The 27433-nt window shown below is 44.5% G+C and overlaps 4 protein-coding genes across 10 annotated transcripts; 1 reads left to right on the forward strand and 3 right to left on the reverse strand.

Annotated features, from left to right (window-relative positions):
* Window positions 1–1865: 1865 nt before the first annotated feature.
* Window positions 1866–23645, forward strand: LOC135340763 (uncharacterized). 6 transcript variants are annotated; one of them, XR_010396428.1, is made up of 5 exons: window positions 1866–1993; window positions 2366–2749; window positions 3295–3459; window positions 3887–3980; window positions 4405–4966. XR_010396428.1 is itself a non-coding variant. In XM_064537128.1 (5 exons), the coding sequence occupies exons 2-5, from the start codon at window positions 8857–8859 to the stop codon at window positions 13790–13792; spliced, it is 597 nt and encodes a 198-aa protein (XP_064393198.1). In that variant the 5' UTR covers window positions 1873–1993; window positions 8701–8856; the 3' UTR covers window positions 13793–14041. The 6 variants fall into 6 exon arrangements, 2 of the variants coding, with proteins under 2 accessions (XP_064393199.1, XP_064393198.1); XM_064537128.1 differs by lacking the exons at window positions 2366–2749; window positions 3295–3459; window positions 3887–3980; window positions 4405–4966 and adding exons at window positions 8701–9129; window positions 11214–11243; window positions 11776–12037; window positions 13761–14041 and having other exon boundaries at window positions 1873–1993; XR_010396430.1 differs by lacking the exons at window positions 1866–1993; window positions 2366–2749; window positions 3295–3459; window positions 3887–3980; window positions 4405–4966 and adding exons at window positions 19585–21265; window positions 21568–21725; window positions 22727–22843; window positions 23344–23645.
* Window positions 5042–8547, reverse strand: LOC135340738 (uncharacterized). The gene is made up of 6 exons (XM_064537095.1): window positions 8370–8547; window positions 7697–8189; window positions 7348–7508; window positions 7101–7286; window positions 6554–6698; window positions 5042–6430 (listed from the first exon to the last, which is right to left on the reverse strand). The coding sequence occupies exons 2-6, from the start codon at window positions 8184–8186 to the stop codon at window positions 5145–5147; spliced, it is 2268 nt and encodes a 755-aa protein (XP_064393165.1). The 5' UTR covers window positions 8187–8189; window positions 8370–8547; the 3' UTR covers window positions 5042–5144.
* On the reverse strand, window positions 14099–27144 carry LOC135340740 (uncharacterized). 2 transcript variants are annotated; one of them, XM_064537098.1, is made up of 6 exons: window positions 27056–27144; window positions 26383–26875; window positions 26034–26194; window positions 25787–25972; window positions 25240–25384; window positions 14099–15532 (listed from the first exon to the last, which is right to left on the reverse strand). In XM_064537098.1, the coding sequence occupies exons 2-6, from the start codon at window positions 26870–26872 to the stop codon at window positions 14247–14249; spliced, it is 2268 nt and encodes a 755-aa protein (XP_064393168.1). In that variant the 5' UTR covers window positions 26873–26875; window positions 27056–27144; the 3' UTR covers window positions 14099–14246. The 2 variants fall into 2 exon arrangements, with proteins under 2 accessions (XP_064393168.1, XP_064393167.1); XM_064537097.1 differs by lacking the exon at window positions 14099–15532 and adding an exon at window positions 23683–25116.
* LOC135340757 (kelch domain-containing protein 2-like) lies at window positions 17414–19566 on the reverse strand. Its single transcript, XM_064537118.1, has 4 exons — window positions 18875–19566; window positions 18204–18696; window positions 17858–18015; window positions 17414–17796 (listed from the first exon to the last, which is right to left on the reverse strand). Exons 2-4 carry the CDS (start codon window positions 18691–18693, stop codon window positions 17632–17634), a joined length of 813 nt encoding a protein of 270 aa, XP_064393188.1. The 5' UTR covers window positions 18694–18696; window positions 18875–19566; the 3' UTR covers window positions 17414–17631.
* Window positions 27145–27433: the final 289 nt, after the last annotated feature.

Consider the following 27433-nt stretch of genomic DNA (forward strand, 5'->3'; position numbering starts at 1 on the left):
CACAATACAGACACAGCTTCTGTAGAGGAGCCACTCAAACAGTTAGTGTATTAGTGGTCTCACTTACTTGAGCATGTGCTTTGTGATTGTCGTTCTTTAGTTTGAATCTCTGAGCAATATAATCGACCGTCCGTCCAACACACCACTCCTATTCATTGTGTGTATTAGGTTCATGTACTTTGTTATGACATGTAATATAATAATCGTATAATACAGTGGAACTTAACAACCATCCTGCAGAAAGACCAACAGCAGATATAAATAAAAGGTCAAGTACCCAGTACAAAACAACCCCTCAACAAAGGACACCTCTGTATAATGGCCAATATCTTATCCCCCAATGTTACAAGGTTCCACTGTATGGTATGGTATGCATTATACACTCCAGTGCATAAAGTGTTTCCCTGGGCGGTCACCTTGGAGACAAACATGGAGGTGTTAGGGAGTCCACTAGTCCTTGGCAGCTCCACTTCAAAATACACTCTGTCCACCTACAAAAGGGAGCACAATTCTCCAGTGAATACTGAGCATAATGCAGTAGTGAATAAGCAGCCACTTAACAGGACGATGGTCCAAGCTCTAGCTAACCTCCCCAGCAACCACTCCACTGCATACCTGTGGTATGGAGTCCAGACCAACTGCTCTCATTTTTAACTTCATCAAAGCAACTTTTCCACTCGTGTGTTTGGATGAACTGCCACCTTTCACCCCACCTGGCCAGTCAAAGAGTGCACACACATTGTTCAATAGTACACAGAATGTAGACATCCTATGAAGCGTGTACAAGTAGACTCAACAGTTAAAGTAGCTGAGATTAAGAGTGGTAGGGAACTAGAATAAAGAATGGAGTACTAAATTGCTCATTATTACAGGCTCAGTGTTGAGTACACCACACTGTTTGCATGCTCACTTGTTCCAGTTGCTTTGGCAGGTTGTCCCAGTGGCCTCCCCCTCACGGTCCTAGTAGAGTGTTGCTCGGCTACTATCAGTGCAGGGCAGCTGTGGTCCTCCTGGTGTCTGTGCTGGATGCAATACGACTGCTCACAAGACTCACACAGCACACTAGTCACATGACGCTTCTTGCACGAGGGGAGGGAACAGTGGAAGAGAAACTATGGACACACGTTCAGTGCATGCCGGGGAGGGAGATGTATAATTACATTATTATGAGTTTGTCATCTAATTGTGTAAATGATTACCTCTTGTTTCTCAGGCAATGTGGATATAATATTTGTGTCGATGTGCTCACAGTTGTGAGAGGAGGGGACTCGATGATATTTACTGTGGCAAAACCAACAAATATGTAAATCGTAAAATGGTAGCTAGATCTCTACTTACCAAACTGTTTGATGACAGAGGTCGCACACAAATGGAAGGAAATCTGAAAATGAGTAGTTTAATCAAAAAAACATTATTAATTTGCATACCTAATCTGTTGCATTAAGGGAAAAAACAGTGTTCCCCAACATCACTTCCATTCTCAGTCTCTTGGTGTGACGTCATAAACGTCATCAGCCGCATATTTTTAATAGGCAATCTTCGCTCCACCCACACAATTTGTGAGTCATGATTAGCCTCGATTCAAGGCCGATTAAAATACCGTATAGCGCGAAATTTTCGAGGGGCTTAATTTTCGCGGATTTCGTGGGTTAGAATTCTACACGAAAATTAAGTCCACAAAAAGTGTTCTTTAATTAGAATTACCTGCTATCATGCAAAGATTTAAAGGCGTGGCTTCCGGTAAGCAGCTATTCCGCGAACATTGTGCAACGAAATGGTTTTTAGAGGCCAATCCACGAAATATAAGTGCCTCGAAAATTTCGCGCTATACGGTACGTATTTTAATCGGCCTTGAATCGAGGCTAAGTCATGATAAGCTAATGAAGAAACCTTTGATCTCTGCAAAGCAGTTCATGAATTTTGTGCCTCAAGAGTCGTCTACCCAAATAGGGCTGTCTGGTCAAGCTAGCTCTGAGACTATCTGCCTGTTTAGGTAACAATAATAAACTATTAACAGTTATAACAAGTGTACAACCAGCTAGCTACGTGTGTTCACCTACTGTGCAGAATTGTGTGTTGTGCATGAGAGCCTTGTATCTAGATACTATAGCCTCAACTATACAGTTACTATAGAGCTGCACACACGACATGAATCAAGAGTCTATTGCTATTAAGTACAGATAACTAGGTCTCCCAAAGATGATGAATTGTTGAGACGGTGTGTGTTGTGGTTAAATTCCAAGGCAAGTGTTAGTCCTAGATTGTACACAGCTAGTCTTGATAGCTCCACTGCACAATATAGCCGTACTGTTGTGTGTCCTATATATAAACTGCATTAACGTATATACCGTTGTCTCTATTACAGGCCTAGTGGCTGACGTATACAGATATGAAGCTATCAGAGATATTGCAAGCATTTCATGGCCTCGAGGCGTGCGATCGTGTGGACCTCATCTGTCGAATGCTACGTCACTGTCTGGCATTTGAATCTCGATTCCTCGGTACCGTATTATTAGACGCCTCTAAAGAGCATTACAAATCGCAAGTGAATAAAATTGAGATACATGCCAACAGAGTGAGCTACTACAAGCCCTTCCAAGAGTCAGGCCTCTCTCACCAAGTATGTCTCAAACTGTGCAGTTCTCTGTCTGTTGTGCATTCGGATAATCGACCTGTGGCTGAGGTCGTATTCCAACTACTCAACGATAAGAAAGTGCTGACGTTTTTTGAGGATTGCAATGAGCTCAAAGTAAGAATGGACACTGTCAGTGTTTATAGATTCAATAACTCCATTTGCATGAGGTGTTCATATTCATTATTAGCTAGTGTGGTGGGTATTGCTTCTATAGTCGATCTGGATACATTAAACAAGAGGTTAAACAAGAGGGCGGCCATTATTTGCGAGTACTAATTTTTGCGATTTTACTCTCATTCGCAGAAATAGCAGAAATTAATACACGCGAAAATATGTCACCTTAAGGTAATAGAATAGCCATGCAGAGTGGTGACCTGGATTAGGGTGTGTTGATGTGCCTGCAAGGATCTGCGGGTATTTCAATGTTGTACCAACAATCACATACTCACTAACTGTATGCCTGAGCACGTCATGACCAGCTAAAGCAATACACAGCTATACAAGTGTGTGTCCAGGTGCATGTACACTGCTCCTAATGGATGGCACATTGTCTGCACTCCAGTTATCAACTTGACTCACTTGTCAGTTGACTAGACTAATAGTTAACAGTATTCTCAGTCCAATGCTTATAATACTATATTTATTCGCCCTGTGTCTAGGTGCTGAAGGATTTGCGACTCCTCTACGTGATGGCTGTGAATCACCCTGCTCTCTCATTCAACCAGCGTCAGCTACTCATGTACACATACCTGCAACGAATGGACCTGCTCTTTATAGAGAAGTCAAAGTACTCCTTCTCTGGAAGCTTCTCAGGATCTATGGAGGTAGGGAATAATATGGTTGTGAGTATATGAGTCCACCTCTCTCTAGAGTGTTCCCATGTCCATCTTGATTCCTCTATAATGCCTCACTGTAGCCACTCATTAGTGCTAGTATGTCTGTGAGTATTGTAGAGAGCTTTATCACATGTGTAGCATCAATACAGCTGCTCTGTGTCATATCTTACCTCCCTCATAATTCCTGTCATTCATTGGATGGATATTGATGAGCCTCTCGTTATGGGGACCAACCCTCGAGATGGTTTTATTCAATCGCCATGTACTGGCTCTACCGTTAGTTTTGCAATGGCCTGAAATCTGATAAATAATTCTGTATAATTATAGTATATCATTATTAGGGAGATCGAATGTGTTGTATTGTATTGTGAGGTGGTGTGACTTGTGTTGTTATTTGTTGCCTCCCTCCCTCCAGTGGCCCAGTTCATGCACGTGCTGAGACAGAGGATCCAGCTGGGGGCCACTGAGTCCATCTACCTCATGGTCAATGGCCTCACTCCCACCACCAGGTACACACATGCCAGGGGAATGCTATCTAGTGATCACACTAGTTGTGTAATGCATTGAAGCTTGTGTATACAATGTAGTTATTGGACACTTTATTAAAGGTTGTGTAATGAAGGCCTATATAGATGTAGCCATTCTTGCAGCTTTGTTTACTAGGCTAGTAAAGCTTGAGACTATATTGAACCCTGTCAACATGTAAGAGGTCGTGTACAGCATCATTGTAGGCACTGTCTCAAGTACCTATGGTAGAATATACACTGCACTCCGTTCACTGTGGTACTGCATGTATACACACAACTTAGCCATTATTAAATGTCCCCTAATGACTGTGTACTTTGACCCCCTGCATGTGTTCCCACTAATGACTGTGTACTTTGACCCCCTGCATGTGTCCACACTAATGACTGTCCTCCTCCCTCCCTCCAGCTCGAGCATGTCTGTGATCTACCAGGAGCACAAGGATGAGGACGGGTTCGCGTACATGGCCTACAGTGGAGAGAACAGTATGGGCTGAACTCTAGAGACACTATGAACACTGTATAGCAATGTACTCTACCCCCCCCCCCCCCCCCCCCACTAGCCTCGTTCCCAAGAGTCGACCTAGCGTTCAATTGGAGACGGATCGGCCTGGGATCGAGGCTACCCCCCACACACACACACACACGCGCACACACAGGAGTTGAAGTGTTTCCTGCCCACAGGACCTGACCCACCAGCACTGGACCCAGAGGCAGAGGAAGTGGATATGATAGAGAGTGAGGGGACGAGGGTAGTGGGCGGGGCACAAGGGGGTGGAGCCATATACGATGAAGATGAGGAGGATGAAGGAGTGGGCAGGGCACAGAGGGTGGGCTGCTCTCAACAGTGACACTCTTAGGAACTCTATATATTCACCGCTTTGATTGTATTTATGGACTGGTTTTGTGGTTACTGCTATTGTTCTAATTATGTGAATAACGTTTGCCCATACCACTCATCATAATTATTGTGAACGGTAATATTGATTAGCATGAGACTGAGATAAAGTCAATAGTAATCATCATAATAGGAGAGTGCAAACACACACTACAAAAGCCAAAGCTATAAAAATATTATAAAGTAATTAAAAAATCAATAATTAAGAAAAAGACATGTACTAGATAGATAAGTGTTCACATTGTTCATAGTTAAAAGGGTGCTATTTTGTTCAGTTCCACCATCACCTGTGCCATGCTGGGTCGATGGCTGGGCTCTCTCTTAGTGCAGTGGAGTATCAGCTCGTACACTGCAGGATGCTGCCTCTGTACTTGGAGAATCATGTCTCGATAATGTTCAGCACTTGGGAATCTACTAGCGGTCACCTCACAGAGGACAATGCCGTAGCTGTACACATCGATCTTGACAGACTGTCTCAGAGGTGGAGTGAGAGGATCAAAGGCTTGAGGGATGACTTCAGGAGGGGAGTAGATTATGGCCCCCTCTCCCATCGTATGAGCATGCTGCAGGAAGTTGGCTGAGCCGAGGTCAGAGACCTTCCCCTTCCACTGGTGGTTGGGCATTCGCTGGAGGAGGACGTTGGGAGCACTCACATCACGGTGGATGATGGGATCGTAGCGCTGGTGCAGGTAGTTCAGAGCGAGGGCAATGTCCATGAAGATCGAAAGGCGGTTTCCTGGGTCCAGTTGATTCCTCTCGTACGCTTGTCGGAGATTCATGTCCAGAAGCTCGGTGATGATGAGAGGAGGGGACTGGTCAAACACTGCCCCAATGAACTGCACCAGGTTGGGGTGTCGTACTTCAGCCAAGAGCCTCATTTCTCTCTGGAGTCTCTCTAGATTGCGTGGGTTGACAATGGCAGCAAAGAGTCGCTTGACGGCCACCGTCACTGTTCCCTCCAGCACCTCCCCCCATCCTCCAGTGCCAATCGTTCTCATCGTGATCACTCTGTTAGCCGGAATCCTCCACACCTCTGTGTTGTGTGCTGCCAACTCTTTCGTCTTGCCTTCTAACTCCCTCTCTAGAGCTGTGATTCGAGCAGACAGGTCAGCTTCTCTTCTGTTGGCCTCAGCCAATTCTCGACCTTTCACTTGTAAAAGTAATTGTGTAGCTTGCTCTCTTTGCTCTGCCAGCTGTGCTCTTTCCTCCGCATCTCCATGACGACAATTGGCCTCGGTCAATTCTCTAGCTTGTGTAGCTAATTCTCGATCTTTCTCTTGCAACTGTAGTTGGTGGTGACGTTGAGTGTCGTGCTCTCTCTGCTCTGCTGCTCGTAGCTGTTGTTCCAGAGCCCTCACCCGGTCTCGAGAGGAGTGGTCGCTGGTCTCACTGACTGATGAGGCACGAGCAGTTGCTTGTCTGATCCTCTTCTCACTCAATCGCTGGGCGGAGCCTCTAGTGTCGTTGTGGACCACATCCACGAGAGTCCACTTCCCAGCCAAGGGTCCAGCAACAGACGCTGAGGGTCCAGTCAACTCTGTAGGGGGGATTAAGGAACAAATGTAACAGTATATGCATTCAGAGTCATTGACACATGTATTGTGTGTACTTGTCTATCAGACAATAGTTGCCATGGCTACATGTACTAGTAGCTGCTCACCAAATCTCAGTATGGTGGTCTCAGCAACTATCTCATTATTCTCTGAAATGCCTCCAAACACGAGGACCTCAGTGAGTCCTGGTCCCAGACTGGTGGCAGTGATGGAGTGGTAGGAACGTGGTGTCATTGACTCAGGAGGTGTCACCTGGAGGCACAAAAAATAATGCTCTGATAAATAAATGTTGAGTGTACAGTAGTACTGTGTATTCTGAACAGATCATCAGATAATCCATGTACTGTATGAAATAAATATAACATTACAACACGAGGAATCTCAAGGCTATGTGTTTTATATTACAGTGACCCTTTACCAAATTATGCCTCGAGGCTACGCGACCGTGTATGGAAGGGACTGTATGACTTTTATTACACGCTTGTAACCTTGACAACGTGACATAATACAGTAAAGGTGTGTGTACATAGCACAAGTATTTAACATCCTCCTAGACTTCAAAGTTATTTACTCTTGTAAATGAACGTCTCGTATCTCTTTATTACGTCCATTTATTACACGTACACTAACAGTTCATAATAAGACAAGACTCACCTCTGTCCACTTGACAGCGTCAACATTAAGTGTCCACATGTCCCCCAGTGTCTCTTTGCCTTTATCCAGTCCTCCGTACACCAGTAGTTGAGGGTGGTCCTGGCCATAGTTGAGACAACAGGCAGCATGGCATGCCCTCTCCACTGGCCATGGCTCTCCCTGTACTGGCTTCACCTTAGTGACCTCCTACACACAGTGAACACACAGTATTGTGCATTTCAATGTGGCAGTACTAATTCCAACTCACCATGGTATTGAAATTAAACAGGTAGACTTCATTGAGCCTACCACGACGACCAGATTGGATCCCTCCAAAGAGGACTGCCCTGTGCTGGTCCACCATGGTGAAGGTGAAGTGGGAACAGGGAGGAGGTCTCTCTCCTCTGAGCTCAGGGGACGACCAGACACCTGGAAGTGGGGGTGGGGCAATTTAGAGAATGGTACAATGTTACATCATCCTTATAACATTGATTGATATGAAAGTGAACATGGTTTCCTATGTGAGTGAGGGTGGGACTCCGCCCACCAGTAGCTAGATACCCTATAAGTGTATGTAATGAAAACATACAGCGAATGTGCACGTTGACAAAAGTTACCATTTTGTGTGTCAAAGAAATGGAACTCGTTTGTCCGTCCACTTCCATCAGACCGTCCAGTCTTGGTGAATGCTGATCCTGGTTGTGTGGTGCCCTCAATACCGTATCCTCCAAAGCAGCACAGAGTTCTCTCATTCACACGAACAAGTCCACAGAAAGCCTTTTTCATAGGCTGACTACCAGAGGTTTGAACTTTGGTCCACTGGAGAGTGTCCAGATCAAGCTTGCTCATGTCATTAAAATAAGAAGACCGGTCCTTACCACCAAAGGTGTACAGGCAACGACCTACACAAACAGAACAACCACCATACTTTCCAGGGGGTAGAGGTCCAGTGGTGGGCAAGAGGCTCCACAGCTCAGTGCTTGGATCATACACAGCAATGATGTTAGACCCCTTCAGTCCTGGACCAGCCCCTCTCCACCTGTAATGGTGTCCGTCAACTGCAGAGAATTGACCAAAACGAGGTGATGGTTCAACTGGAGCATCCATTACCTGCACAGGAGTGATCATGAGACAGTGTTTATGCCATCACACACACACACAATCATTGGTTGAGCCTGGACTAAGATTATGCATGCTAGCTATAGGACCTAACCAGATCAACAACCATCACATGACTGACATGAACTCTGTATATCTATAGCAGCAATGAGACACAGCATTTCAACTTACAAGTCATGGACAGTAGAACACTCCCTCAGAGATATCAGAGAGCTGCTATTGTTGTTGGAGTTCTGTTGATCTTGCATAACAGCCACGCCCCCACTATTGCAAAGGTTATGAGGAGCCCACTCCCAAATTGCAAAATGGGTGGAGGAGGTGTAGAGATCTGAAGGTTGTCTAGCGCTGCAGCGCAGGAGTACTAGGAATATTGCACATACAGCTTATACCCATAGGCCTGTCAATGGGCAATATTATAGGTCTAGGTCTAGTCTAGTTGCAGAGCATGTCCTACAATGTGTAAAGATTGCTCATGACAGTGTGTGTATTTATCATTGTGTAGAGGAGATGTGTTTGTTGAGTGGGAGCATCCTCCGTCACCACCACTCTCCAGTATCCATGGAGATGACACTATCCTCTTTGAGCTCCTGAGAACTAAATAACATTCAACAGTTGACGACATCGACAATCGACGATGCAATTACGTTAGAATCCAGCCATGGATGACATGTGCACAGACTGTGGGGGGTCTGGTATCAAGGTGACCCACCGCCCACTCAGCCCTGTCATGATGCAGCAGATACAGAGCGTGTGCACAGACTGTGGGGGGTCTGGTATCAAGGTGACCCACCGTCCACTCGGCCCCGGCATGATGCAGCAGATACATAGCGTGTGCACAGACTGTGGGGGGTCTGATGATTACATAAGAGACAAGGACAAGTGCAAGAAATGTAAAGGAAAGTGTCTCGTGGAAATCAACCACAAACAAGCGGTATGAGAATAATTAGAGCACTGCTGTTAGTGAGTCTATGCCAGCCACAATCACTTAGAGACACTTTCCACTGGAATAATTAATATGGGCTATAATTTATGGACAGTCATGAAATGTGGTCCCAAGTGCCAATTTTTGATAAGCCCAATTAATTTATTTCTGGTTACCTACTTTCAGTGACTTTGTGGTATCCTTACTCTTTCAGTTGGTACGTTCAACCATTGATAGTAGAGGGAGAGTGATTGGAAACTCCTGCGATTACAGTAAACAACCGCATTGCGCTTGCTCCGTAAATTATCGTACAACACTACACTCACAATAAATAACAAGTGGCGGTCAAAGCAGTTAGAGCAGCTATTAGCAGCTATTCTGGAGGATGAGGAGTTCCTATAGTCTTCCTATTGGACACTCCAAGGTTGAAAGATGGAAAGAAACTGAGGAGAAGATGAAGGACGATATAGATACTATAGTTTAGCTGTGTTTATGTGCAATGTGTTTATACAATGTTTTAATCATCAATATTCAGTTCATACTTCACATACATGTAAATCATCGTCATAAATGATATGACCAACAGATATATAAACTGAAAATTAATCTATCTAGTGTCTTGGGTGAGATCAAAAAGGGGTTTTCTGTCTTCGTTCTTACTTAATCTTCGAGGTCGAAACTTCACGGCATCTACACATGTACAAAAAGGAAGTTGAGATGGTGGAAAGTAGTTGAAGCCATGCACAATATGAACCCTAGGTAATGATTACCACTAACAATTAAATGCACATATTCATCCAACACCATGAAATAATTACACAAAATGTGCGCATAAATCGTAACAAAAGATACATTAGGTAAATTTCCTCCATCAATAACCAATAACACAACCTAATACATTGTTCAAGCCATTCAGATGAATGAGTAGGCCTAGAATTAGCTTAACTTGGTCTGAGGAAAGATTCATGAAAGCCTGAAAAATTACACAAAGTGATTTTTTAACAACAGTAGTAAATTTTTTTTGTCTATTAATTTATTCCTTACTTTTACTGCATCTTCATCACCAGTAAGTATCACTTCCTACTTGCTACGACTTAGATATGGCTACTGTGTCGACTAAGCATAAGAAGTGTACTGTTCACTTTCTTTGTTTATCAACAATATTGGCAGTACACATGGTTCAGCGGAAGTGACGTTTTTACTACTATCAATGGTTCAACCATAGATTGAACAGTAGGAGGGATTGGAAACGACCATGCAGGCCCCTCTGTGTAAACCGGTGAAACACTCCGCGTTATGATTTTGCGCTCGCTTAGTTTTTACTGTACTCTAGTTGTATATTTCAACTGTTTCTAGCTCTCCTATCCACTAGCGATCACTCAGAGGCTGGGAGGTACTCTAGAGAAGTAAATTTACACCACTGACTAAGTAAATTGTCTTTTACTCCGTTTTTGAGTTTAGCCCATGTCAACTTTTCTCTTTCCCTCCTGTGAAGATGAAACAGCAAAGACATTGCTTGACTTGGTTATTATGTATCTCAGTGCTATATAGCATGGTTTCATGCTATGGATAAGCTGTACTGTTTATAAACATTTGCGGTATATAGTCTTGCTTTAGTGTACTTTTAGACACACCACGGGCCTTGACCTCTCACGACTTCATAGTAATAAGGGCTATTCCTTCTTGTATAGCATTTATTTGTTTAGTGATAGTGGCTGAGTTGCTTAGTCGACATTTAGAGCTACATTCTCTTTAATTTTTAGAATAATCGTGATCATTAAAAGTGATCAATTTCACCATTTCTATGTACAGCACATTGTATGGCAGCAAGACAGGTAATGAGCATGCTGACTATATATATAATCCTTTGTAGTTTTAGCCACGCCCTATAACGCGGAGTGTTTCACGCAAACATGTTCCTTTCCAATCCTTCCTACTGTTCTATCTATGGTTCAACCATTTTTTCACCTATTTTCGATAACCAAAGATGGTACTAGTCACGTGATGTTAGCCTATAATTATAATATGTTTCCTACGTGTTACATTATTATTTAACCTCTGAACTCTAAACACTTTATGTCTTGTCTCTTCAGAACACTGCTGGTGACGACCAAAGTGACAAGGTAAGTACAACTACTCACAAATGTGTGGTAATCTACTCTCTAGACTGCAAGCACTGTAGAATGGCAGCTCTATCCACACATTGTAAGACCTGTGTACCCTGTAATGTTATCATCACCTAATCTCAGCATTACTAAATTGTTGCGATCATATTCAATTAAACGTGAGGGGGGTTGTAGTTGAACATCTTTTAACAGCCATAACTTTCCTACCGTTGATCCAATGTCAAAAATTATAATTTTCTGAAAGCTTAGAAAGAGACCTTTCAAATGATGTGTTTCAATCCAAAATTTAGATGGGGCCATAATTTGTCATTTTTCTAATATCCATGGTGTGGCCAAATTGGCAAATAGTTTTATCACTCAAATATAAACTTAGATGATATCATTTTAAAGATATCTTTCTATATAAGATCAGAATATCAGGAAATCGTTGAAATTTGACTATTGTAACACAAGTTATGGCCACTCAAAGATGCGCACTACAAAGACACATTAAATACTGTTGCTACCATTAATGTTCATGTCTGACCAGGTTCCAGTGAGTATGGGAATGAGACACGAGAGCAAAAGATTCCGAGGCATGGCTGATGAGATGCCAGATAGAGAACCTGGGGACATGAACGTCGTCTTGCAGCAGCTGGATCACACCGACTACAGGAGAGTCGACTGTGACCTGTTTGTGGAGAAGAGCATCAGTTTAAGGGAGGCCTTGTGTGGCTTCACTTGCACTCTGTACCCCCTGGACGGGAGGAACATGGGTGTGTCCAGGTCACCAGGAGCAGTGCTGTCACCAGGTGAGTAGGTGGCTGGTAGGAGGAGGATTGTGTATAGGGCTGCCTTTGAGAGGAGTGTACATACAAGCTATTATAGTGTGTCCCAGCCTTACAAGCTGAGGGGACATGTGTTAGGGTTAGGTACCTTAGGACTGTTGATCTGGCAGCTTTAACAAGACTTAGGCTATTTATTATCAAGGGCGTATACACCCTTGTTATTATCCATGAGAACCAAAGCAACTGAATTGAAAGTGATAGCTAAGAGTACCAGTGTGAAGGAGAGAGGTTCATTGAGGTGTACTGGCATGGCTGTCTTATATATAGTGACATCCTTCTTGTTCTTCAATACACTGTAGAGGTGGTGTGGCCAAATTGGCAAATACCGTGTAGCGGATATTTCGAGGGTATAAATGTTTGTGGTTTTTGCTGATCAAGCATCTACCGCGAACATTTATTCCCACGAATTTAATATCGCACACATACACGCTGCAGAAAGACTGCTATTCTGAATTCCTGAAAACCTTTCTAACAGTCAATCCGCAAAAGTGTATACCCTCGAAATATACCCGCTATACGGTAGTTTTATCACTCAAATATGAAATTTGATGATATCATTTTAGAGAAGAAGCTCTTTCAGATGCTTAATTCCCAAATTTGGAACGGGTCATAATTAGGGTTAGGTATAGGACTTTTGATCTTTATTTCCTCACTTCATGTGTATGTATTTATAGTCTTGTGGTCATGTGCAATACTAACAGTGGTTGTGTTGTGTGGGCAGTATTGTACGTAGGTACATGTACAGTTGCTAAAAAGCTACGAAAACTCTGCCAATCTAATTACAACATACTGAAAGTAGTATCAATTGAGTTTACAATGTGTGTGTACATGTACAGTACAGTACAGTACAGTACTGTGTGTGTGTGTGTGTGTGTGTGTGTGTGTGTGTGTGTGTGTGTGTGTGTGTGTGTGTGTGTGTGTGTGTGTGTGTGTGTGTGTGTGTGTGTGTGTGTGTGTGTGTGTGTGTGTGTGTGTGTGTGTGTGTGTGTGTGTGTGTGTGTGTGTGTGTGTGTGTGTGTGTGTGTGTGTGTGTGTGTGTGTGTGTGTGTGTGTGTGTGTGTGTGTGTGTGTGTGTGTGTGTGTGTGTGTGTGTGTGTGTGTGTGTGTGTGTGTGTGTGTGTGTGTGTGTGTGTGTGTGTGTGTGTGTGTGTGTGTGTGTGTGTGTGTGTGTGTGTGTGTGTGTGTGTGTGTGTGTGTGTGTGTGTGTGTGTGTGTGTGTGTGTGTGTGTGTGTGTGTGTGTGTGTGTGTGTGTGTGTGTGTGTGTGTGTGTGTGTGTGTGTGTGTGTGTGTGTGTGTGTGTGTGTGTGTGTGTGTGTGTGTGTGTGTGTGTGTGTGTGTGTGTGTGTGTGTGTGTGTGTGTGTGTGTGTGTGTGTGTGTGTGTGTGTGTGTGTGTGTGTGTGTGTGTGTGTGTGTGTGTGTGTGTGTGTGTGTGTGTGTGTGTGTGTGTGTGTGTGTGTGTGTGTGTGTGTGTGTGTGTGTGTGTGTGTGTGTGTGATCATGTGATATGTGTGTGCAGTGTAGGCAGCCTCTCAATACACAGGCCTCCACTGTATAGCAATGTACTTTACCCCCCCCCCACACACACCCACACACACACACACACACACGTACACACACACACACACAAACACACACACACACACACACACACACACACCCACACACACACCCCCACACACACACAGGTGTTGGAGTGTCTCCTGCCCACAGGACCTGACCCACCAGCACTGGACCCAGAGGCAGAGGAAGTGGATATGATAGAGAGTGAGGGGACGAGGGGAGTGGGCGGGGCACAAAGGGGTGGAGCCATATACGATGAAGATGAGGAGGATGAAGGAGTGGGCGGGGCACAGAGGGTGGGCTGCTCTCAACAGTGACACTCTTAGGAACTCTATATTCACCGCTTTGATTGTATTTATAGACTGGTTTTGTGGTTATTGCTATTGTTCTAAATATGTGAATAACGTTTGCCCATACCACTCATCATAATTATTGTGAACGGTAATATTGATTAGCATGAGACTGAGATAAAGTCAATAGTAATCATCATAATAGGAGAGTGCAAACACACACTACAAAAGCCAATGCTAAAATAAAAATCATAAAGTTATTAAAATCAATATTCAATACAAAGACGCTGCTAGATAGATAAGTGTTCACATTGTTCATAGTTAAAAGGGTGCTATTTTGTTCAGTTCCACCATCACCTGTGCCATGCTGGGTCGATGGCTGGGCTCTCTCCTAGTGCAGTGGAGTATCAGCTCGTACACTGCAGGACGCTGCCTCTGTACTTGGAGAATCATGTCTCGATAATGTTCAGCACTTGGGAATCGACTAGCGGTCACCTCACAGAGGACAATACCGTAGCTGTACACATCGATCTTGACAGACTGTCTCAGAGGTGGAGTGAGAGGATCAAAGGCTTGAGGGATAACTTCAGGAGGGGAGTAGATTATGGCCCCCTCTCCCATCGTATGAGCATGCTGCAGGAAGTTGGCTGAGCCCAGGTCAGAGACCTTCCCCTTCCACTGGTGGTTGGGCATTCGCTGGAGGAAGACGTTGGGAGCACTCACATCACGGTGGATGATGGGATCGTAGCGCTGGTGCAGGTAGTCCAGAGCGAGGGCAATGTCCTTGAAGATCGAGAGGCGGTTTCTTGGGTCCAGTTGATTCCTCTCGTACGCTTGTCGGAGATTCATATCCAAAAGCTCGGTGATGATGAGAGGAGGGGACTGGTCAAACACTGCCCCAATGAACTGCACCAGGTTGGGGTGTCGTACTTCAGCCAAGAACCTCATTTCTCTCTGAAGTCTCTCTAGATTGCGTGGGTTGACAATGGCAGCAAAGAGTCGCTTGACGGCCACCGTCACTGTTCCCTCCAGTACCTCCCCCCATCCTCCAGTGCCAATCGTTCTCATCGTGATCACTCTGTTGGCCGGAATCCTCCACACCTCTGTGTTGTGTGCTGACAACTCTTTCGTCTTGCCTTCTAACTCTCTCTCTAGAGCTGTGATTCGAGCAGACAGGTCAGCTTCTCTTCTGTTGGCCTCAGCCAATTCTCGATCTTTCACTTGTAAAAGTAATTGTGTAGCTTGCTCTCTTTGCTCTGCCAGCTGTGCTCTTTCCTCCGCATCTCCATGACAACGGTTGGCCTCGGTCAATTCTCTAGCTTGTGTAGCTAATTCTCGATCTTTCTCTTGCAACTGTAGTTGGTGGTGACGTTGAGTGTCGTGCTCTCTCTGCTCTGCTGCTCGTAGCTGTTGTTCCAGAGCCCTCACCCGGTCTTGAGAGGAGTGGTCGCTGGTCTCACTGACTGATGAGGCACGAGCAGTTGCTTGTCTGATCCTCTTCTCTCTCAGTCGCTGGGCGGAGCCTCTAGTGTCGTTGTGGGCCACATCCACGAGAGCCCACTTCCCAGCCGAGGGTCCAGCAACAGACGCTGAGGGTCCAGTCAACTCTGTAGGGGGGATTAAGGAACAAATGTAACAGTATATGCATTCAGAGTCATTGACACATGTATTGTGTGTACTTGTCTATCAGACAATAGTTGCCATGGCTACATGTACTAGTAGCTGCTCACCAAATCTCAGTATGGTGGTCTTTGCATAGGGTACAATGACAGAACGGCCTCCAAACACGAGGACCTCAGTGAGTCCTGGTCCCAGACTGGTGGCAGTGATGGAGTGGAGGCAACGTGGTGTCATTGACTCAGGAGGTGTCACCTGGAGGCATAAAATAATGCTCTGATAAATAAATGTTGAGTGTACAGTAGTACTGTGTATTCTGAACAGATCATCAGATAATCCATGTACTGTATGAAATAAATATAACATTACAACACGAGGAATCTCAAGGATCTGTGTTTTATATTACAGTGACCCTTTACCAAATTATGCCTCGAGGCTACGCGAACGTGTACGGAAGGGACTGTATGACTTTTATTACACGCTTGTAACCTTGACAACGTGATATAATACAGTGAAGGTGTATGTACATAGCACAAGTATTTAACATCCTCCTAGACTTCAAAGTTATTTACTCTTGTAAATGAACGTCTCGTATCTCTTTATTACGTCCATTTATTACACGTACACTAACAGTTCATAATAAGACAAGACTCACCTCTGTCCACTGGACAGTGTCTACATCCGACTAGAAAAACATTTGCAATGTGAAAAATTGCTAGGATTGGCCAGGGGAACCACAAAAAAGCGTGGGAACAAGAAATCAGACGAGAGCATAACTCCAATCCGTTACAACGTCAATCACATGTATACTGGTAGTTTTCCCATGTTTTCCCAGCCAATATGCCACGCAATTTTTACTGGTGGAGTGATGACCAATCCCTATATATATTTATTATACATCCATTTTAGAATGTGGGGCACATAATCATGATGATTTGTGATGAATTGATGTTCCTAATACATGCAGTGTAGAGCACAGGTACACACAGTCCATCCATGCGTAGTAACATGCACGGACCGTACTGGTGACTGCATGGAATGATGTGGTGGATGGAAGCTGATAGGTGGATCTGGAACACAGTCTATTATTTAATATACTATGTATTGTACATGTTCATGACGTTGTAACGGATTGGAGATATGCTCTCGTCTGATTTCTTGTTCCCACGCTTTTTTGTGGTTCCCCTGGCCAATCCTAGCAATTTTTCACATTGCAAATGTTTTTCTAGTCGGATTCCCTTTCTTTTTCAGTACAGTTTACGTATCATGACATGCATAAGTGGAACGTCAAGAGGCAGTACAAGAAGAGAAGACAGGACTAATCAGATATCTTCTCGAATATCTCTGGACTAATAATTATAGTATAATGAGTAATAATTTATTGCTTGATAATTATGTTGAATTTGCGAATCATTATTAAATGACAGCCATTTTAAGAGCATGATATCTAGCCAGTGCATATAGCATGCCTGTCAGAGAAAGGGAGCTAGAGCTGAACAGTGTGAAGAAAAGGAGCACCTCAGGCTCTGGAAAAGCACTGCTGCACTGATTTTAGGCGCACGGTTTATTAGCCACGCCTATCTATTATTATTGGCCACAACGCAATTGCTGAGTCATTAAAGATGGCGGAATTGTCTAGGTGAGAGAAATAGAGACTGAGAGGTCATCTGCCTCGTGGAAGCAATCGCAAATCTGAAGAAGCGCTTTGTAATCCAGGTTGTAGTCGTTTGGAAACCCTGTGCAGAATGTCCTGGAGATGGCTGTACTTGGAGTAAATGCTGGGCAAGAAACTTACTTACTTACTTACTTACTTACTTACTTACTTACTTAGTCAGTCAGACAAAGAGCGGTGAAACGTCGAAATAGTGCAATTTTTAAAATGAAAATATTCATTCATTAAAATGTTTATGGATTATGAAATGAGAGATACAAAGAGAGAAAAGGCTAAATAAACTATCTGTTCAGCCAGTTTCTTGATGTGGCCTTTCCCTGCAGAGATAGAACAGTTTGAACATGAGTCAAAATAATTGAAATATTGCTAAACACGGGCAAACCCACTGCCAATCCTATGTAAAACCTACTGGTTTTACTAATTAAGTGTCCACATGTCCCCCAGAGCCGTGACGTCATTATCCTGCCCTCCGTACACCAGTAGTTGAGGGTGGTCCTGGCCATAGTTGAGACAACAGGCAGCATGGACTGACCTCTCCACTGGCCATGGCTCTCCCTGTACTGGCTTCACCTTAGTGACCTCCTACACACAGTGAACACACAGTATTGTGCATTTCAATGTGGCAGTACTAATTACAACTCACCATGGTCCTGAAGTCAAACAAGTACACTTCATTGACTCTACCACTGCCAGATTGGTTCCCTCCAAAGAGGACTGCCCTGTGCTGGTCCACCATGGTGAAGGTGAAGTGGGAACAGGGAGGAGGTCTCTCTCCTCTGAGCTCAGGGGACGACCAGACACCTGGAAGTGGGGGTGGGGCAATTTACAGAATAGTACAATGTTACATCATCCTTATAACATTGATTGATATGAAAGTGAACATGGTTTCCTATGTGAGTGAGGGTGGGACTCCGCCCATCAGTAGCTAGATACCCTATAAGTGTATGCAATGAAAACATACAGCGAATGTGCACGTTGACAAAAGTTACCATTTTGTGTGTCAAAGAAATGGAATTCGTTTGTACATCCTGCACTTCCATCAGACAATCTAGTCTTGGTGAATGTTGATCCTGGTTGTGTGGTGCCCTCAATACCGTGTCCTCCAAAGCAGCACAGAGTTCTCTCATTCACACGGACAAGTCCACAGAAAGCCTTTTTCATAGGCTGACTACCAGAGGTTTGAACTTTGGTCCACTGGAGAGTGTCCAGATCAAGCTTGCTCATGTCATTGACGTAAGAAGACCCATCATGACCACCAAAGGTGTACAGACAACGACCTACACAAACAGAGCAACCACCCCCCTCTCCAGGGGGTAGAGGTCCAGTGGTGGGCAAGAGGCTCCACAGCTCAGTGCTTGGATCATACACAGCAATGATGTTAGACCCCAGTCCTGGATCAACCCCCCTCCACAGATAATGGCGTCCGTCAACTGCAGAGAATTGGCCATAACGAGGTGATGGTTCAACTGGAGCATCCATTACCTGCACAGGAGTGATCATGAGACAGTGTTTATGCCATCACACACACACACAATCATTGGTTGAGCCTGGACTGAGATTATGCTAGCTATATAGGACCTAACCAGATCAACAACCATCACATGACTGACATGAACTCTGTATATCTATAGCAGCAATGAGACACAGCATTTCAACTTACAAGTCATGGACAGTAGAACACTCCCTCAGAGATATCAGAGAGCTGCTATTGTTGTTGGAGTTCTGTTGATCTTGCATACCAGCCACGCCCCCACTATTGCAAAGGTTATGAGGAGCCCACTCCCAAAATGGCTGGAGGAGGTGTAGAGATCTGAAGGTTGTCTAGCGCTGCAGGAGTAGGTGAGTGTAACTAGGAATACTAGGAATATTGCACATACAGCTTATACCCATAGGCCTGTCAATGGGCAATATTATAGGTCTAGGTCTAGTCTAGTTGCAGAGCATGTCCTACAATGTGTAAAGATTGCTCATGACAGTGTGTGTATTTATCATTGTGTAGAGGAGATGTGTTTGTTGAGTGGGAGCATCCTCCGTCACCACCACTCTCCAGTATCCATGGAGATGACACTATCCTCTTTGAGCTCCTGAGAACTAAACAACATTCAACAGTTGACGACAATCGACGATGCAATTACGTTAGAATCCAGCCATGCATGACATGTGCACAGACTGTGGGGGGTCTGGTATCAAGGTGACCCACCGCCCACTTGGCCCCGGCATGATGCAGCAGATACAGAGCGTGTGCACAGACTGTGGGGGGTCTGGTGATTACATAAGAGACAAGGACAAGTGCAAGAAATGCAAATGCAAAGGAAAGTGTCTCGTGGAAATCAACCACAAACAAGAGGTATGAGAATAATTAGAGCACTGCCAGCCACAATCACTTAGAGACACTCTCCACTGGAATAATTAATATGAGCTATAATTCATGGTCATTAATTTGTTGAAATGTGGTCCCAAGTGCCAATTTTTGAAAGGCCCAATTAATTTATTTCTGGTTACCTACTTTCAGTGACTTTGTGGTATCCTGAAAGCTTAAAGATGGTACGTTCAACCATAGATTGAACAGTAGGAGGGATTGGAAACGACCATGCAGGCTGCACTGTGTAAACCGGTGAAACACTCCGCGTTATGATATTGCGCTCGCTTAGTTTTACCGTACTCCGGTTGTATTTCACTGTTTCTAGCTCTCCTATCCACTAGCGATCACTCAGGGGCTGGGAGGTACTCTAGAGAAGTAAGTTTACACCACTGACTAAGTCCGTTGTCTTTTACTCCGTTTTTAATTTTTGTTGAGTTTAGCTTACTCCATGTCAACTTTTCTCTTTCCTTGCTGTGAAGCCGAAACTTGACTTGGTTATTATGTATCTAAGTGCTATATAGAATGGCTTCATGCTATGGATAAGCTGTACTGTTCATAAACGTTTGCGGTATATAGTCTTTCAAACTGCTTTAGTATACTTTTAGACACACCACGGGCCTTGACTTCCCACGACTTCATAGTAGTAAGGGCTATTCCTTCTTGTATAGCATTTACTATGCCTCGGTGCGCATGCGCAAGCGAGGGATACGGTATAGTGTGTTTGTGTGTCTGTCTGTGTAGACTGCTACAGCTGCTCAAGGATCAATGAAGTGCAAGTAAGAGTTTCTATAGGCTTCTAGTCATGTTTTCAATTTGTGAATTTTGCAAAATAATGCTTCGTTCTAGAGTTATGCCTAGTTTTGCTTACTTGGAATGCCATTGCAGCCTTTTCAGAAGAGCACGTAGCCAAACTTGTTTACCGAGTGTTGCTACTCTACTTAGTAGTTAGCTCTGCACTAGAACGCTAGCTATTGGTAGCTGCAAGAGTGAGAAGAGAGCTGCAAGGCTCTGCTGATGGCAGCCATTAATTTAGACTTGAACTTTTGACATCAATCGTTTTTAACAACAATCATGGTCAATCATTACCCACTCTTGCAGCAAATTTATTACGCAAAAATGTTCATCATGACTGTGTATAAATAAGCTATTAGTAGCTTTATGTTATGTAGCTTTGGCATCTCCACCGAGGCATCAGCACCCGTGGTGCTTTAGTGATAGTGGCTGAGTTGCTTAGTCGACCTTTTAGAGCTAGATTTTCTTTACTTTTTAGAATAATCGTGATCAATTTCACCATTTCTATGTACAGCACGTTGTATGGCAGTCAAGACAGGATTAATTTTTTGTAGTCTTAGCCACGCCCTATAACACGGAGTGTTTCACGCAAACATTTTCGTTTCCAATCCCTCCTACTGTTCTATCTATGGTTCAACCCATTTTCGACTAATACCGTGATTAAACCAAAGATGGTACTAGTCACGTGATGTTAGCCTATAATTATAATATGTTTCCTACGTGTTACATTATTATTTAACCTCTGAACTCGTGTGAACTAAACACTTTATGTCTTGTCTCTTCAGAACAGTGCTGGTGACGACCATAGTGACAAGGTAAGTACAACTACTCACAAATGTGTGGTAATCTACTCTCTAGACTGCAAGCACTGTAGAATGGCAGCTCTATCCACACATTGTAAGACCTGTGTACCCTGTAATGTTATCATCACCTAATCTCAGCATTACTAAATTGTTTTGCCATCATATTCAATTAAACGTGAGGGGGGTTGTAGTTGAACATCTTTTAACAGCCATTACTTTCCTACCGTTGATCCAATGTCAAAATTTTATGATTTTCTGAAAGCTTAGAAAGAGACCTTTTAAATGATCAATCCAGCATTTGGATAGGGCCATAATGTCATTTTTCGGCCTTGGACTATGGGCTATTATCCATGGTGTGGTCAAATTGGCAAATACTTTTATCTTCACATCTTGCAGCAGCTGGATCACACCGACTACAGGAGAGTCGACTGTGACCTGTTCGTAGAAGAGCATCAGTTTAAGGGAGGCCTTGTCTGGCTTCACTTGCACTCTGTACCCCCTGGACGGGAGGAACGTGAGTGTGTCCAGGTCACCAGGAGCAGTGTTGTCACCAGGTGAGTAGGTGGCTGGTAGGAGGAGGATTGTGTATAGGGCTGCCTTTGAGAGGAGTGTACATACAAGCTATTATAGTGTGTCCCAGCCTTACAAGCTGAGGGGACATGTGTTAGGGTTAGGTACCTTAGGACTGTTCATCTGGCAGCTTTAACAAGACTTAGGCTATTTATTATCAAGGGCGTATACACCCTTGTTATTATCCATGAGAACCAAAGCAAATAACTGAATTGAAAGTGATAGCTAAGAGTACCAGTGTGAAGGAGGGAGGTTCATTGAGGTGTACTGGCATGGCTGTCTTATATATAGTGACATCCTTCTTGTTCTTCAATAGACTGTAGAGGAGGTGTGGCCAAATTGGCAAATACCATATAGCGGATATTTCGAGGGTATAAATGTTCGTGGTTTTCGCTGATTAAGCATCTACCGCGAACATTTATACCCACGAATTTAATATCGCACGCATACAAGCTGCAGAAAGACTGCTATTCTGAATTCCCGAAAATCTTTTTAACGGTCAATCCGCGAAAGTGTATACCCTCGAAATATACCCGCTATACGGTAGTTTTATCACTCAAATATGAACTTTTACGATATCATTAGAGAAGAAGCTCTTTCAGATGCTTAATTCCCGAATTTGGAACGGGTCATAATTAGGGTTAGGTATAGGACTTTTGATCTTGTTATTTCTATTTTCACTTCATGTGTATGTATTTATAGTCTTGTGGTCATGTGCAATACTAACAGTGGTTGTGTTGTGTGGGCAGTATTGTACGTAGGTACATGTACAGTTGCTAAAAAGCTACGAAAACTCTGCCAATCTAATTACAACATACTGAAAGTAGTATCAATTGAGTTTACAATGTGTGTGTGTGTGTGTGTGTGTGTGTGTGTGTGTGTGTGTGTGTGTGTGTGTGTGTGTGTGTGTGTGTGTGTGTGTGTGTGTGTGTGTGTGTGTGTGTGTGGTGTGTGTGTGTGTGTGTGTGTGTGTGTGTGTCTCCAGGGTCTGGAGGGTGAGGGGATGCCAGTGTTCAGGAGGCCTCATGTCAAGGGCAACCTCTATGTTCAGTTCACCATCCAATTCCCTGACTCTGGTTTCCTGGAGGAGAGTCAACTAAAGGTATGCAGTGGCTATAATCATGTGATATGTGTGTGCAGTGTAGGCAGCCTCTCAATACACAGGCCTCCACTGTATACATGCAATATCTTTATGCTGTACCACCTTGTCTTCTATAATTAAGGTGTCTTTGTGAAGTAATTGGTATACTGATCCAATACACAGGCCCGGCCCACTGCATAGCAATGTACTCTACCCCCCCCCCCACACACACACACACACACACACACCACCCACCCACACACACACACACACACCACCCACACACACACACACACACCACACACTCACACACACACACACACACACACACACACACACACACACACCCACACACACACACACCACCCACACACACACACACACACACCACACACACACACACTCACACACACACCCACACACACACACACACACACACCCACACACACACACACACACCCACACCACACACACACACACACACACACCCACACACACACACACCACCCACACACACACAGGAGTTGAAGTGTTTCCTGCCCACAGGACCTGGCCCCACCAGCACTGGACCCAGAGGCAGAGGAAGTGGATATGATAGAGAGTGAGGGGACGAGGGGAGTGGGCGGGGCACAAGGGGGTGGAGCTATATACGATGAAGATGAGGAGGATGAAGGAGTGGGCGGGACACAGAGGGTGGGTTGCTCTCAACAGTGACACTCTTAGGAACTCTATATTCACCGCTTTGTTTGTATTTATGGACTGGTTTTGTGGTTACTGCTATTGTTCTAATTATGGGAATAACGTTTGCCCATACCACTCATAATTATTGTGAACGGTAATATTGATTAGCATGAGACTGAGATAAAGTCAATAGTAATCATCATAATAGGAGAGTGCAAACACACACTACAAAAGCCAAAGCTAAAAATAAAAATAAAAAAAAGTTATTAAAATCAATATTCAATACAAAGACGGTACTAGATAGATAAGTGTTCACATTGTTCATAGTTAAAAGGGTGCTATTTTGTTCAGTTCCACCATCACCTGTGCCATGCTGGGTCGATGGCTGGGCTCTCTCTTAGTGCAGTGGAGTATCAGCTCGTACACTGCAGGATGCTGCCTCTGTACTTGGAGAATCATGTCTCGATAATGTTCAGCACTTGGGAATCTACTAGCGGTCACCTCACAGAGGACAATGCCGTAGCTGTACACATCGATCTTGACAGACTGTCTCAGAGGTGGAGTGAGAGGATCAAAGGCTTGAGGGATGACTTCAGGAGGGGAGTAGATTATGGCCCCCTCTCCCATCGTATGAGCATGCTGCAGGAAGTTGGCTGAGCCGAGGTCAGAGACCTTCCCCTTCCACTGGTGGTTGGGCATTCGCTGGAGGAGGACGTTGGGAGCACTCACATCACGGTGGATGATGGAATCGTAGCGCTGGTGCAGGTAGTTCAGAGCGAGGGCAATGTCCATGAAGATCGAAAGGCGGTTTCCTGGGTCCAGTTGATTCCTCTCGTACGCTTGTCGGAGATTCATGTCCAGAAGCTCGGTGATGATGAGAGGAGGGGACTGGTCAAACACTGCCCCAATGAACTGCACCAGGTTGGGGTGTCGTACTTCAGCCAAGAGCCTCATTTCTCTCTGGAGTCTCTCTAGATTGCGTGGGTTGACAATGGCAGCAAAGAGTCGCTTGACGGCCACCGTCATTGTTCCCTCCAGCACCTCCCCCCATCCTCCAGTGCCAATTGTTCTCATCGTGATCACTCTGTTAGCCGGAATCCTCCACACCTCTGTGTTGTGTGCTGCCAACTCTTTCGTCTTGCCTTCTAACTCCCTCTCTAGAGCTGTGATTCGAGCAGACAGGTCAGCTTCTCTTCTGTTGGCCTCAGCCAATTCTCGACCTTTCACTTGTAAAAGTAATTGTGTAGCTTGCTCTCTTTGCTCTGCCAGCTGTGCTCTTTCCTCCGCATCTCCATGACGATGATTGGCCTCGGTCAATTCTCTAGCTTGTGTAGCTAATTCTCGATCTTTCTCTTGCAACTGTAGTTGGTGGTGACGTTGAGTGTCGTGCTCTCTCTGCTCTGCTGCTCGTAGCTGTTGTTCCAGAGCCCTCACCCGGTCTCGAGAGGAGTGGTCGCTGGTCTCACTGACTGATGAGGCACGAGCAGTTGCTTGTCTGATCCTCTTCTCACTCAATTGCTGGGCGGAGCCTCTAGTGTCGTTGTGGACCACATCCACGAGAGTCCACTTCCCAGCCAAGGGTCCAGCAACAGACGCTGAGGGTCCAGTCAACTCTGTAGGGGGGATTAAGGAACAAATGTAACAGTATATGCATTCAGAGTCATTGACACATGTATTGTGTGTACTTGTCTATCAGACAATAGTTGCCATGGCTACATGTACTAGTAGCTGCTCACCAAATCTCAGTATGGTGGTCTCAGCAACTATCTCATTATTCTCTGAAATGCCTCCAAACACGAGGACCTCAGTGAGTCCTGGTCCCAGACTGGTGGCAGTGATGGAGTGGAGGCAACGTGGTGTCATTGACTCAGGAGGTGTCACCTGGAGGCACAAAAAATAATGCTCTGATAAATAAATGTTGAGTGTACAGTAGTACTGTGTATTCTGAACAGATCATCAGATAATCCATGTACTGTATGAAATAAATATAACATTACAACACGAGGAATCTCAAGGCTATGTGTTTTATATTACAGTGACCCTTTACCAAATTATGCCTCGAGGCTACGCGACCGTGTACGGAAGGGACTGTATGACTTTTATTACACGCTTGTAACCTTGACAACGTGATATAATACAGTAAAGGTGTGTGTACATAGCACAAGTATTTAACATCCTCCTAGACTTCAAAGTTATTTACTCTTGTAAATGAACGTCTCGTATCTCTTTATTACGTCCATTTATTACACGTACACTAACAGTTCATAATAAGACAAGACTCACCTCTGTCCACTTGACAGCGTCAACATTAAGTGTCCACATGTCCCCCAGTGTCTCTTTGCCTTTATCCAGTCCTCCGTACACCAGTAGTTGAGGGTGGTCCTGGCCATAGTTGAGACAACAGGCAGCATGGCATGCCCTCTCCACTGGCCATGGCTCTCCCTGTACTGGCTTCACCTTAGTGACCTCCTACACACAGTGAACACACAGTATTGTGCATTTCAATGTGGCAGTACTAATTCCAACTCACCATGGTATTGAAATTAAACAGGTAGACTTCATTGAGCCTACCACGACGACCAGATTGGATCCCTCCAAAGAGGACTGCCCTGTGCTGGTCCACCATGGTGAAGGTGAAGTGGGAACAGGGAGGAGGTCTCTCTCCTCTGAGCTCAGGGGACGACCAGACACCTGGAAGTGGGGGTGGGGCAATTTAGAGAATGGTACAATGTTACATCATCCTTATAACATTGATTGATATGAAAGTGAACATGGTTTCCTATGTGAGTGAGGGTGGGACTCTGCCCACCAGTAGCTAGATACCCTATAAGTGTATGTAATGAAAACATACAGCGAATGTGCACATTGACAAAAGTTACCATTTTGTGTGTCAAAGAAATGGAACTCGTTTGTCCTTCCACTTCCATCAGACCGTCCAGTCTTGGTGAATGTTGATCCTGGTTGTGTGGTGCCCTCAATACCTTCTCCTCCAAAGCAGCACAGAGTTCTCTCATTCACACGGACAAGTCCACTGAAAGCTTTTTTCATAGAATGACTACCAGAGGTTTGAACTTTGGTCCACTGGAGAGTGTCCAGATCAAGCTTGCTCATGTCATTGAAGTAAGAAGACCCATACTGACCACCAAAGGTGTACAGGCAACGACCTACACAAACAGAGCAACCACCCTGCTTTCCAGGGGGTAGAGGTCCAGTGGTGGGCAAGAGGCTCCACAGCTCAGTGCTTGGATCATACACAGCAATGATGTTAGACCCCTTCAGTCCTGGACCAGCCCCTCTCCACATGTAATGGTGTCCGTCAACTGCAGAGAATTGACCAAAACGAGGTGATGGTTCAACTGGAGCATCCATTACCTGCACAGGAGTGATCATGAGACAGTGTTTATGCCATATCACACACACACAATCATTGGTTGAGCCTGGACTGAGATTATGCATGCTAGCTATAGGACCTAACCAGATCAACAACCATCACATGACTGACATGAACTCTGTATATCTATAGCAGCAATGAGACACAGCATTTCAACTTACAAGTCATGGACAGTAGAACACTCCCTCAGAGATATCAGAGAGCTGCTATTGTTGTTGGAGTTCTGTTGATCTTGCATAACAGCCACGCCCCCACTATTGCAAAGGTTATGAGGAGCCCACTCCCAAATTGCAAAATGGGTGGAGGAGGTATAGAGATCTGAAGGTTGTCTAGCGCTGCAGGAGTAGGTGAGTGTAACTAGGAATACTAGGAATATTGCACATACAGCTTATACCCATAGGCCTGTCAATGGGCAATATTATAGGTCTAGGTCTAGTCTAGTTGCAGAGCATGTCGTACAATGTGTAAAGATTGCTCATGACAGTGTGTGTATTTATCATTGTGTAGAGGAGATGTATTTGTTGAGTGGGAGCATCCTC

The sequence above is a fragment of the Halichondria panicea genome, chromosome 9 (genome assembly GCF_963675165.1).
Source record: "Halichondria panicea chromosome 9, odHalPani1.1, whole genome shotgun sequence".
NCBI classification, from domain to species: Eukaryota; Metazoa; Porifera; class Demospongiae; order Suberitida; family Halichondriidae; genus Halichondria; species Halichondria panicea.

What these genes read in the sequence shown, in the direction of transcription:
- LOC135340740 (XM_064537098.1), bottom strand. Translation starts at nt 26,872, where the DNA reads ATGGATGCTCCAGTTGAACCATCACCTCGTTTTGGTCAATTCTCTGCA. An exon ending in TTTCTTTGACACACAAAATG is followed by an intron (nt 26,195 to 26,382) that starts GTAACTTTTGTC and finishes CCCCACTTCCAG; the next exon opens with GTGTCTGGTCGTCCCCTGAG. An exon ending in ACGCTGTCAAGTGGACAGAG is followed by an intron (nt 25,385 to 25,786) that starts GTGAGTCTTGTC and finishes TTGTGCCTCCAG; the next exon opens with GTGACACCTCCTGAGTCAAT.
- LOC135340763 (XM_064537128.1), top strand. Translation starts at nt 8,857, where the DNA reads ATGGATGACATGTGCACAGACTGTGGGGGGTCTGGTATCAAGGTGACC. An exon ending in GTGACGACCAAAGTGACAAG is followed by an intron (nt 11,244 to 11,775) that starts GTAAGTACAACT and finishes ATGTCTGACCAG; the next exon opens with GTTCCAGTGAGTATGGGAAT. An exon ending in AGGAGCAGTGCTGTCACCAG is followed by an intron (nt 12,038 to 13,760) that starts GTGAGTAGGTGG and finishes ACACACACACAG; the next exon opens with GTGTTGGAGTGTCTCCTGCC.
- LOC135340757 (XM_064537118.1), bottom strand. Translation starts at nt 18,693, where the DNA reads ATGGATGCTCCAGTTGAACCATCACCTCGTTATGGCCAATTCTCTGCA. An exon ending in TTTCTTTGACACACAAAATG is followed by an intron (nt 18,016 to 18,203) that starts GTAACTTTTGTC and finishes CCCCACTTCCAG; the next exon opens with GTGTCTGGTCGTCCCCTGAG. An exon ending in TGTTTGACTTCAGGACCATG is followed by an intron (nt 17,797 to 17,857) that starts GTGAGTTGTAAT and finishes CACTGTGTGTAG; the next exon opens with GAGGTCACTAAGGTGAAGCC.
- LOC135340738 (XM_064537095.1), bottom strand. Translation starts at nt 8,186, where the DNA reads ATGGATGCTCCAGTTGAACCATCACCTCGTTTTGGTCAATTCTCTGCA. An exon ending in TTTCTTTGACACACAAAATG is followed by an intron (nt 7,509 to 7,696) that starts GTAACTTTTGTC and finishes CCCCACTTCCAG; the next exon opens with GTGTCTGGTCGTCCCCTGAG. An exon ending in TGTTTAATTTCAATACCATG is followed by an intron (nt 7,287 to 7,347) that starts GTGAGTTGGAAT and finishes CACTGTGTGTAG; the next exon opens with GAGGTCACTAAGGTGAAGCC.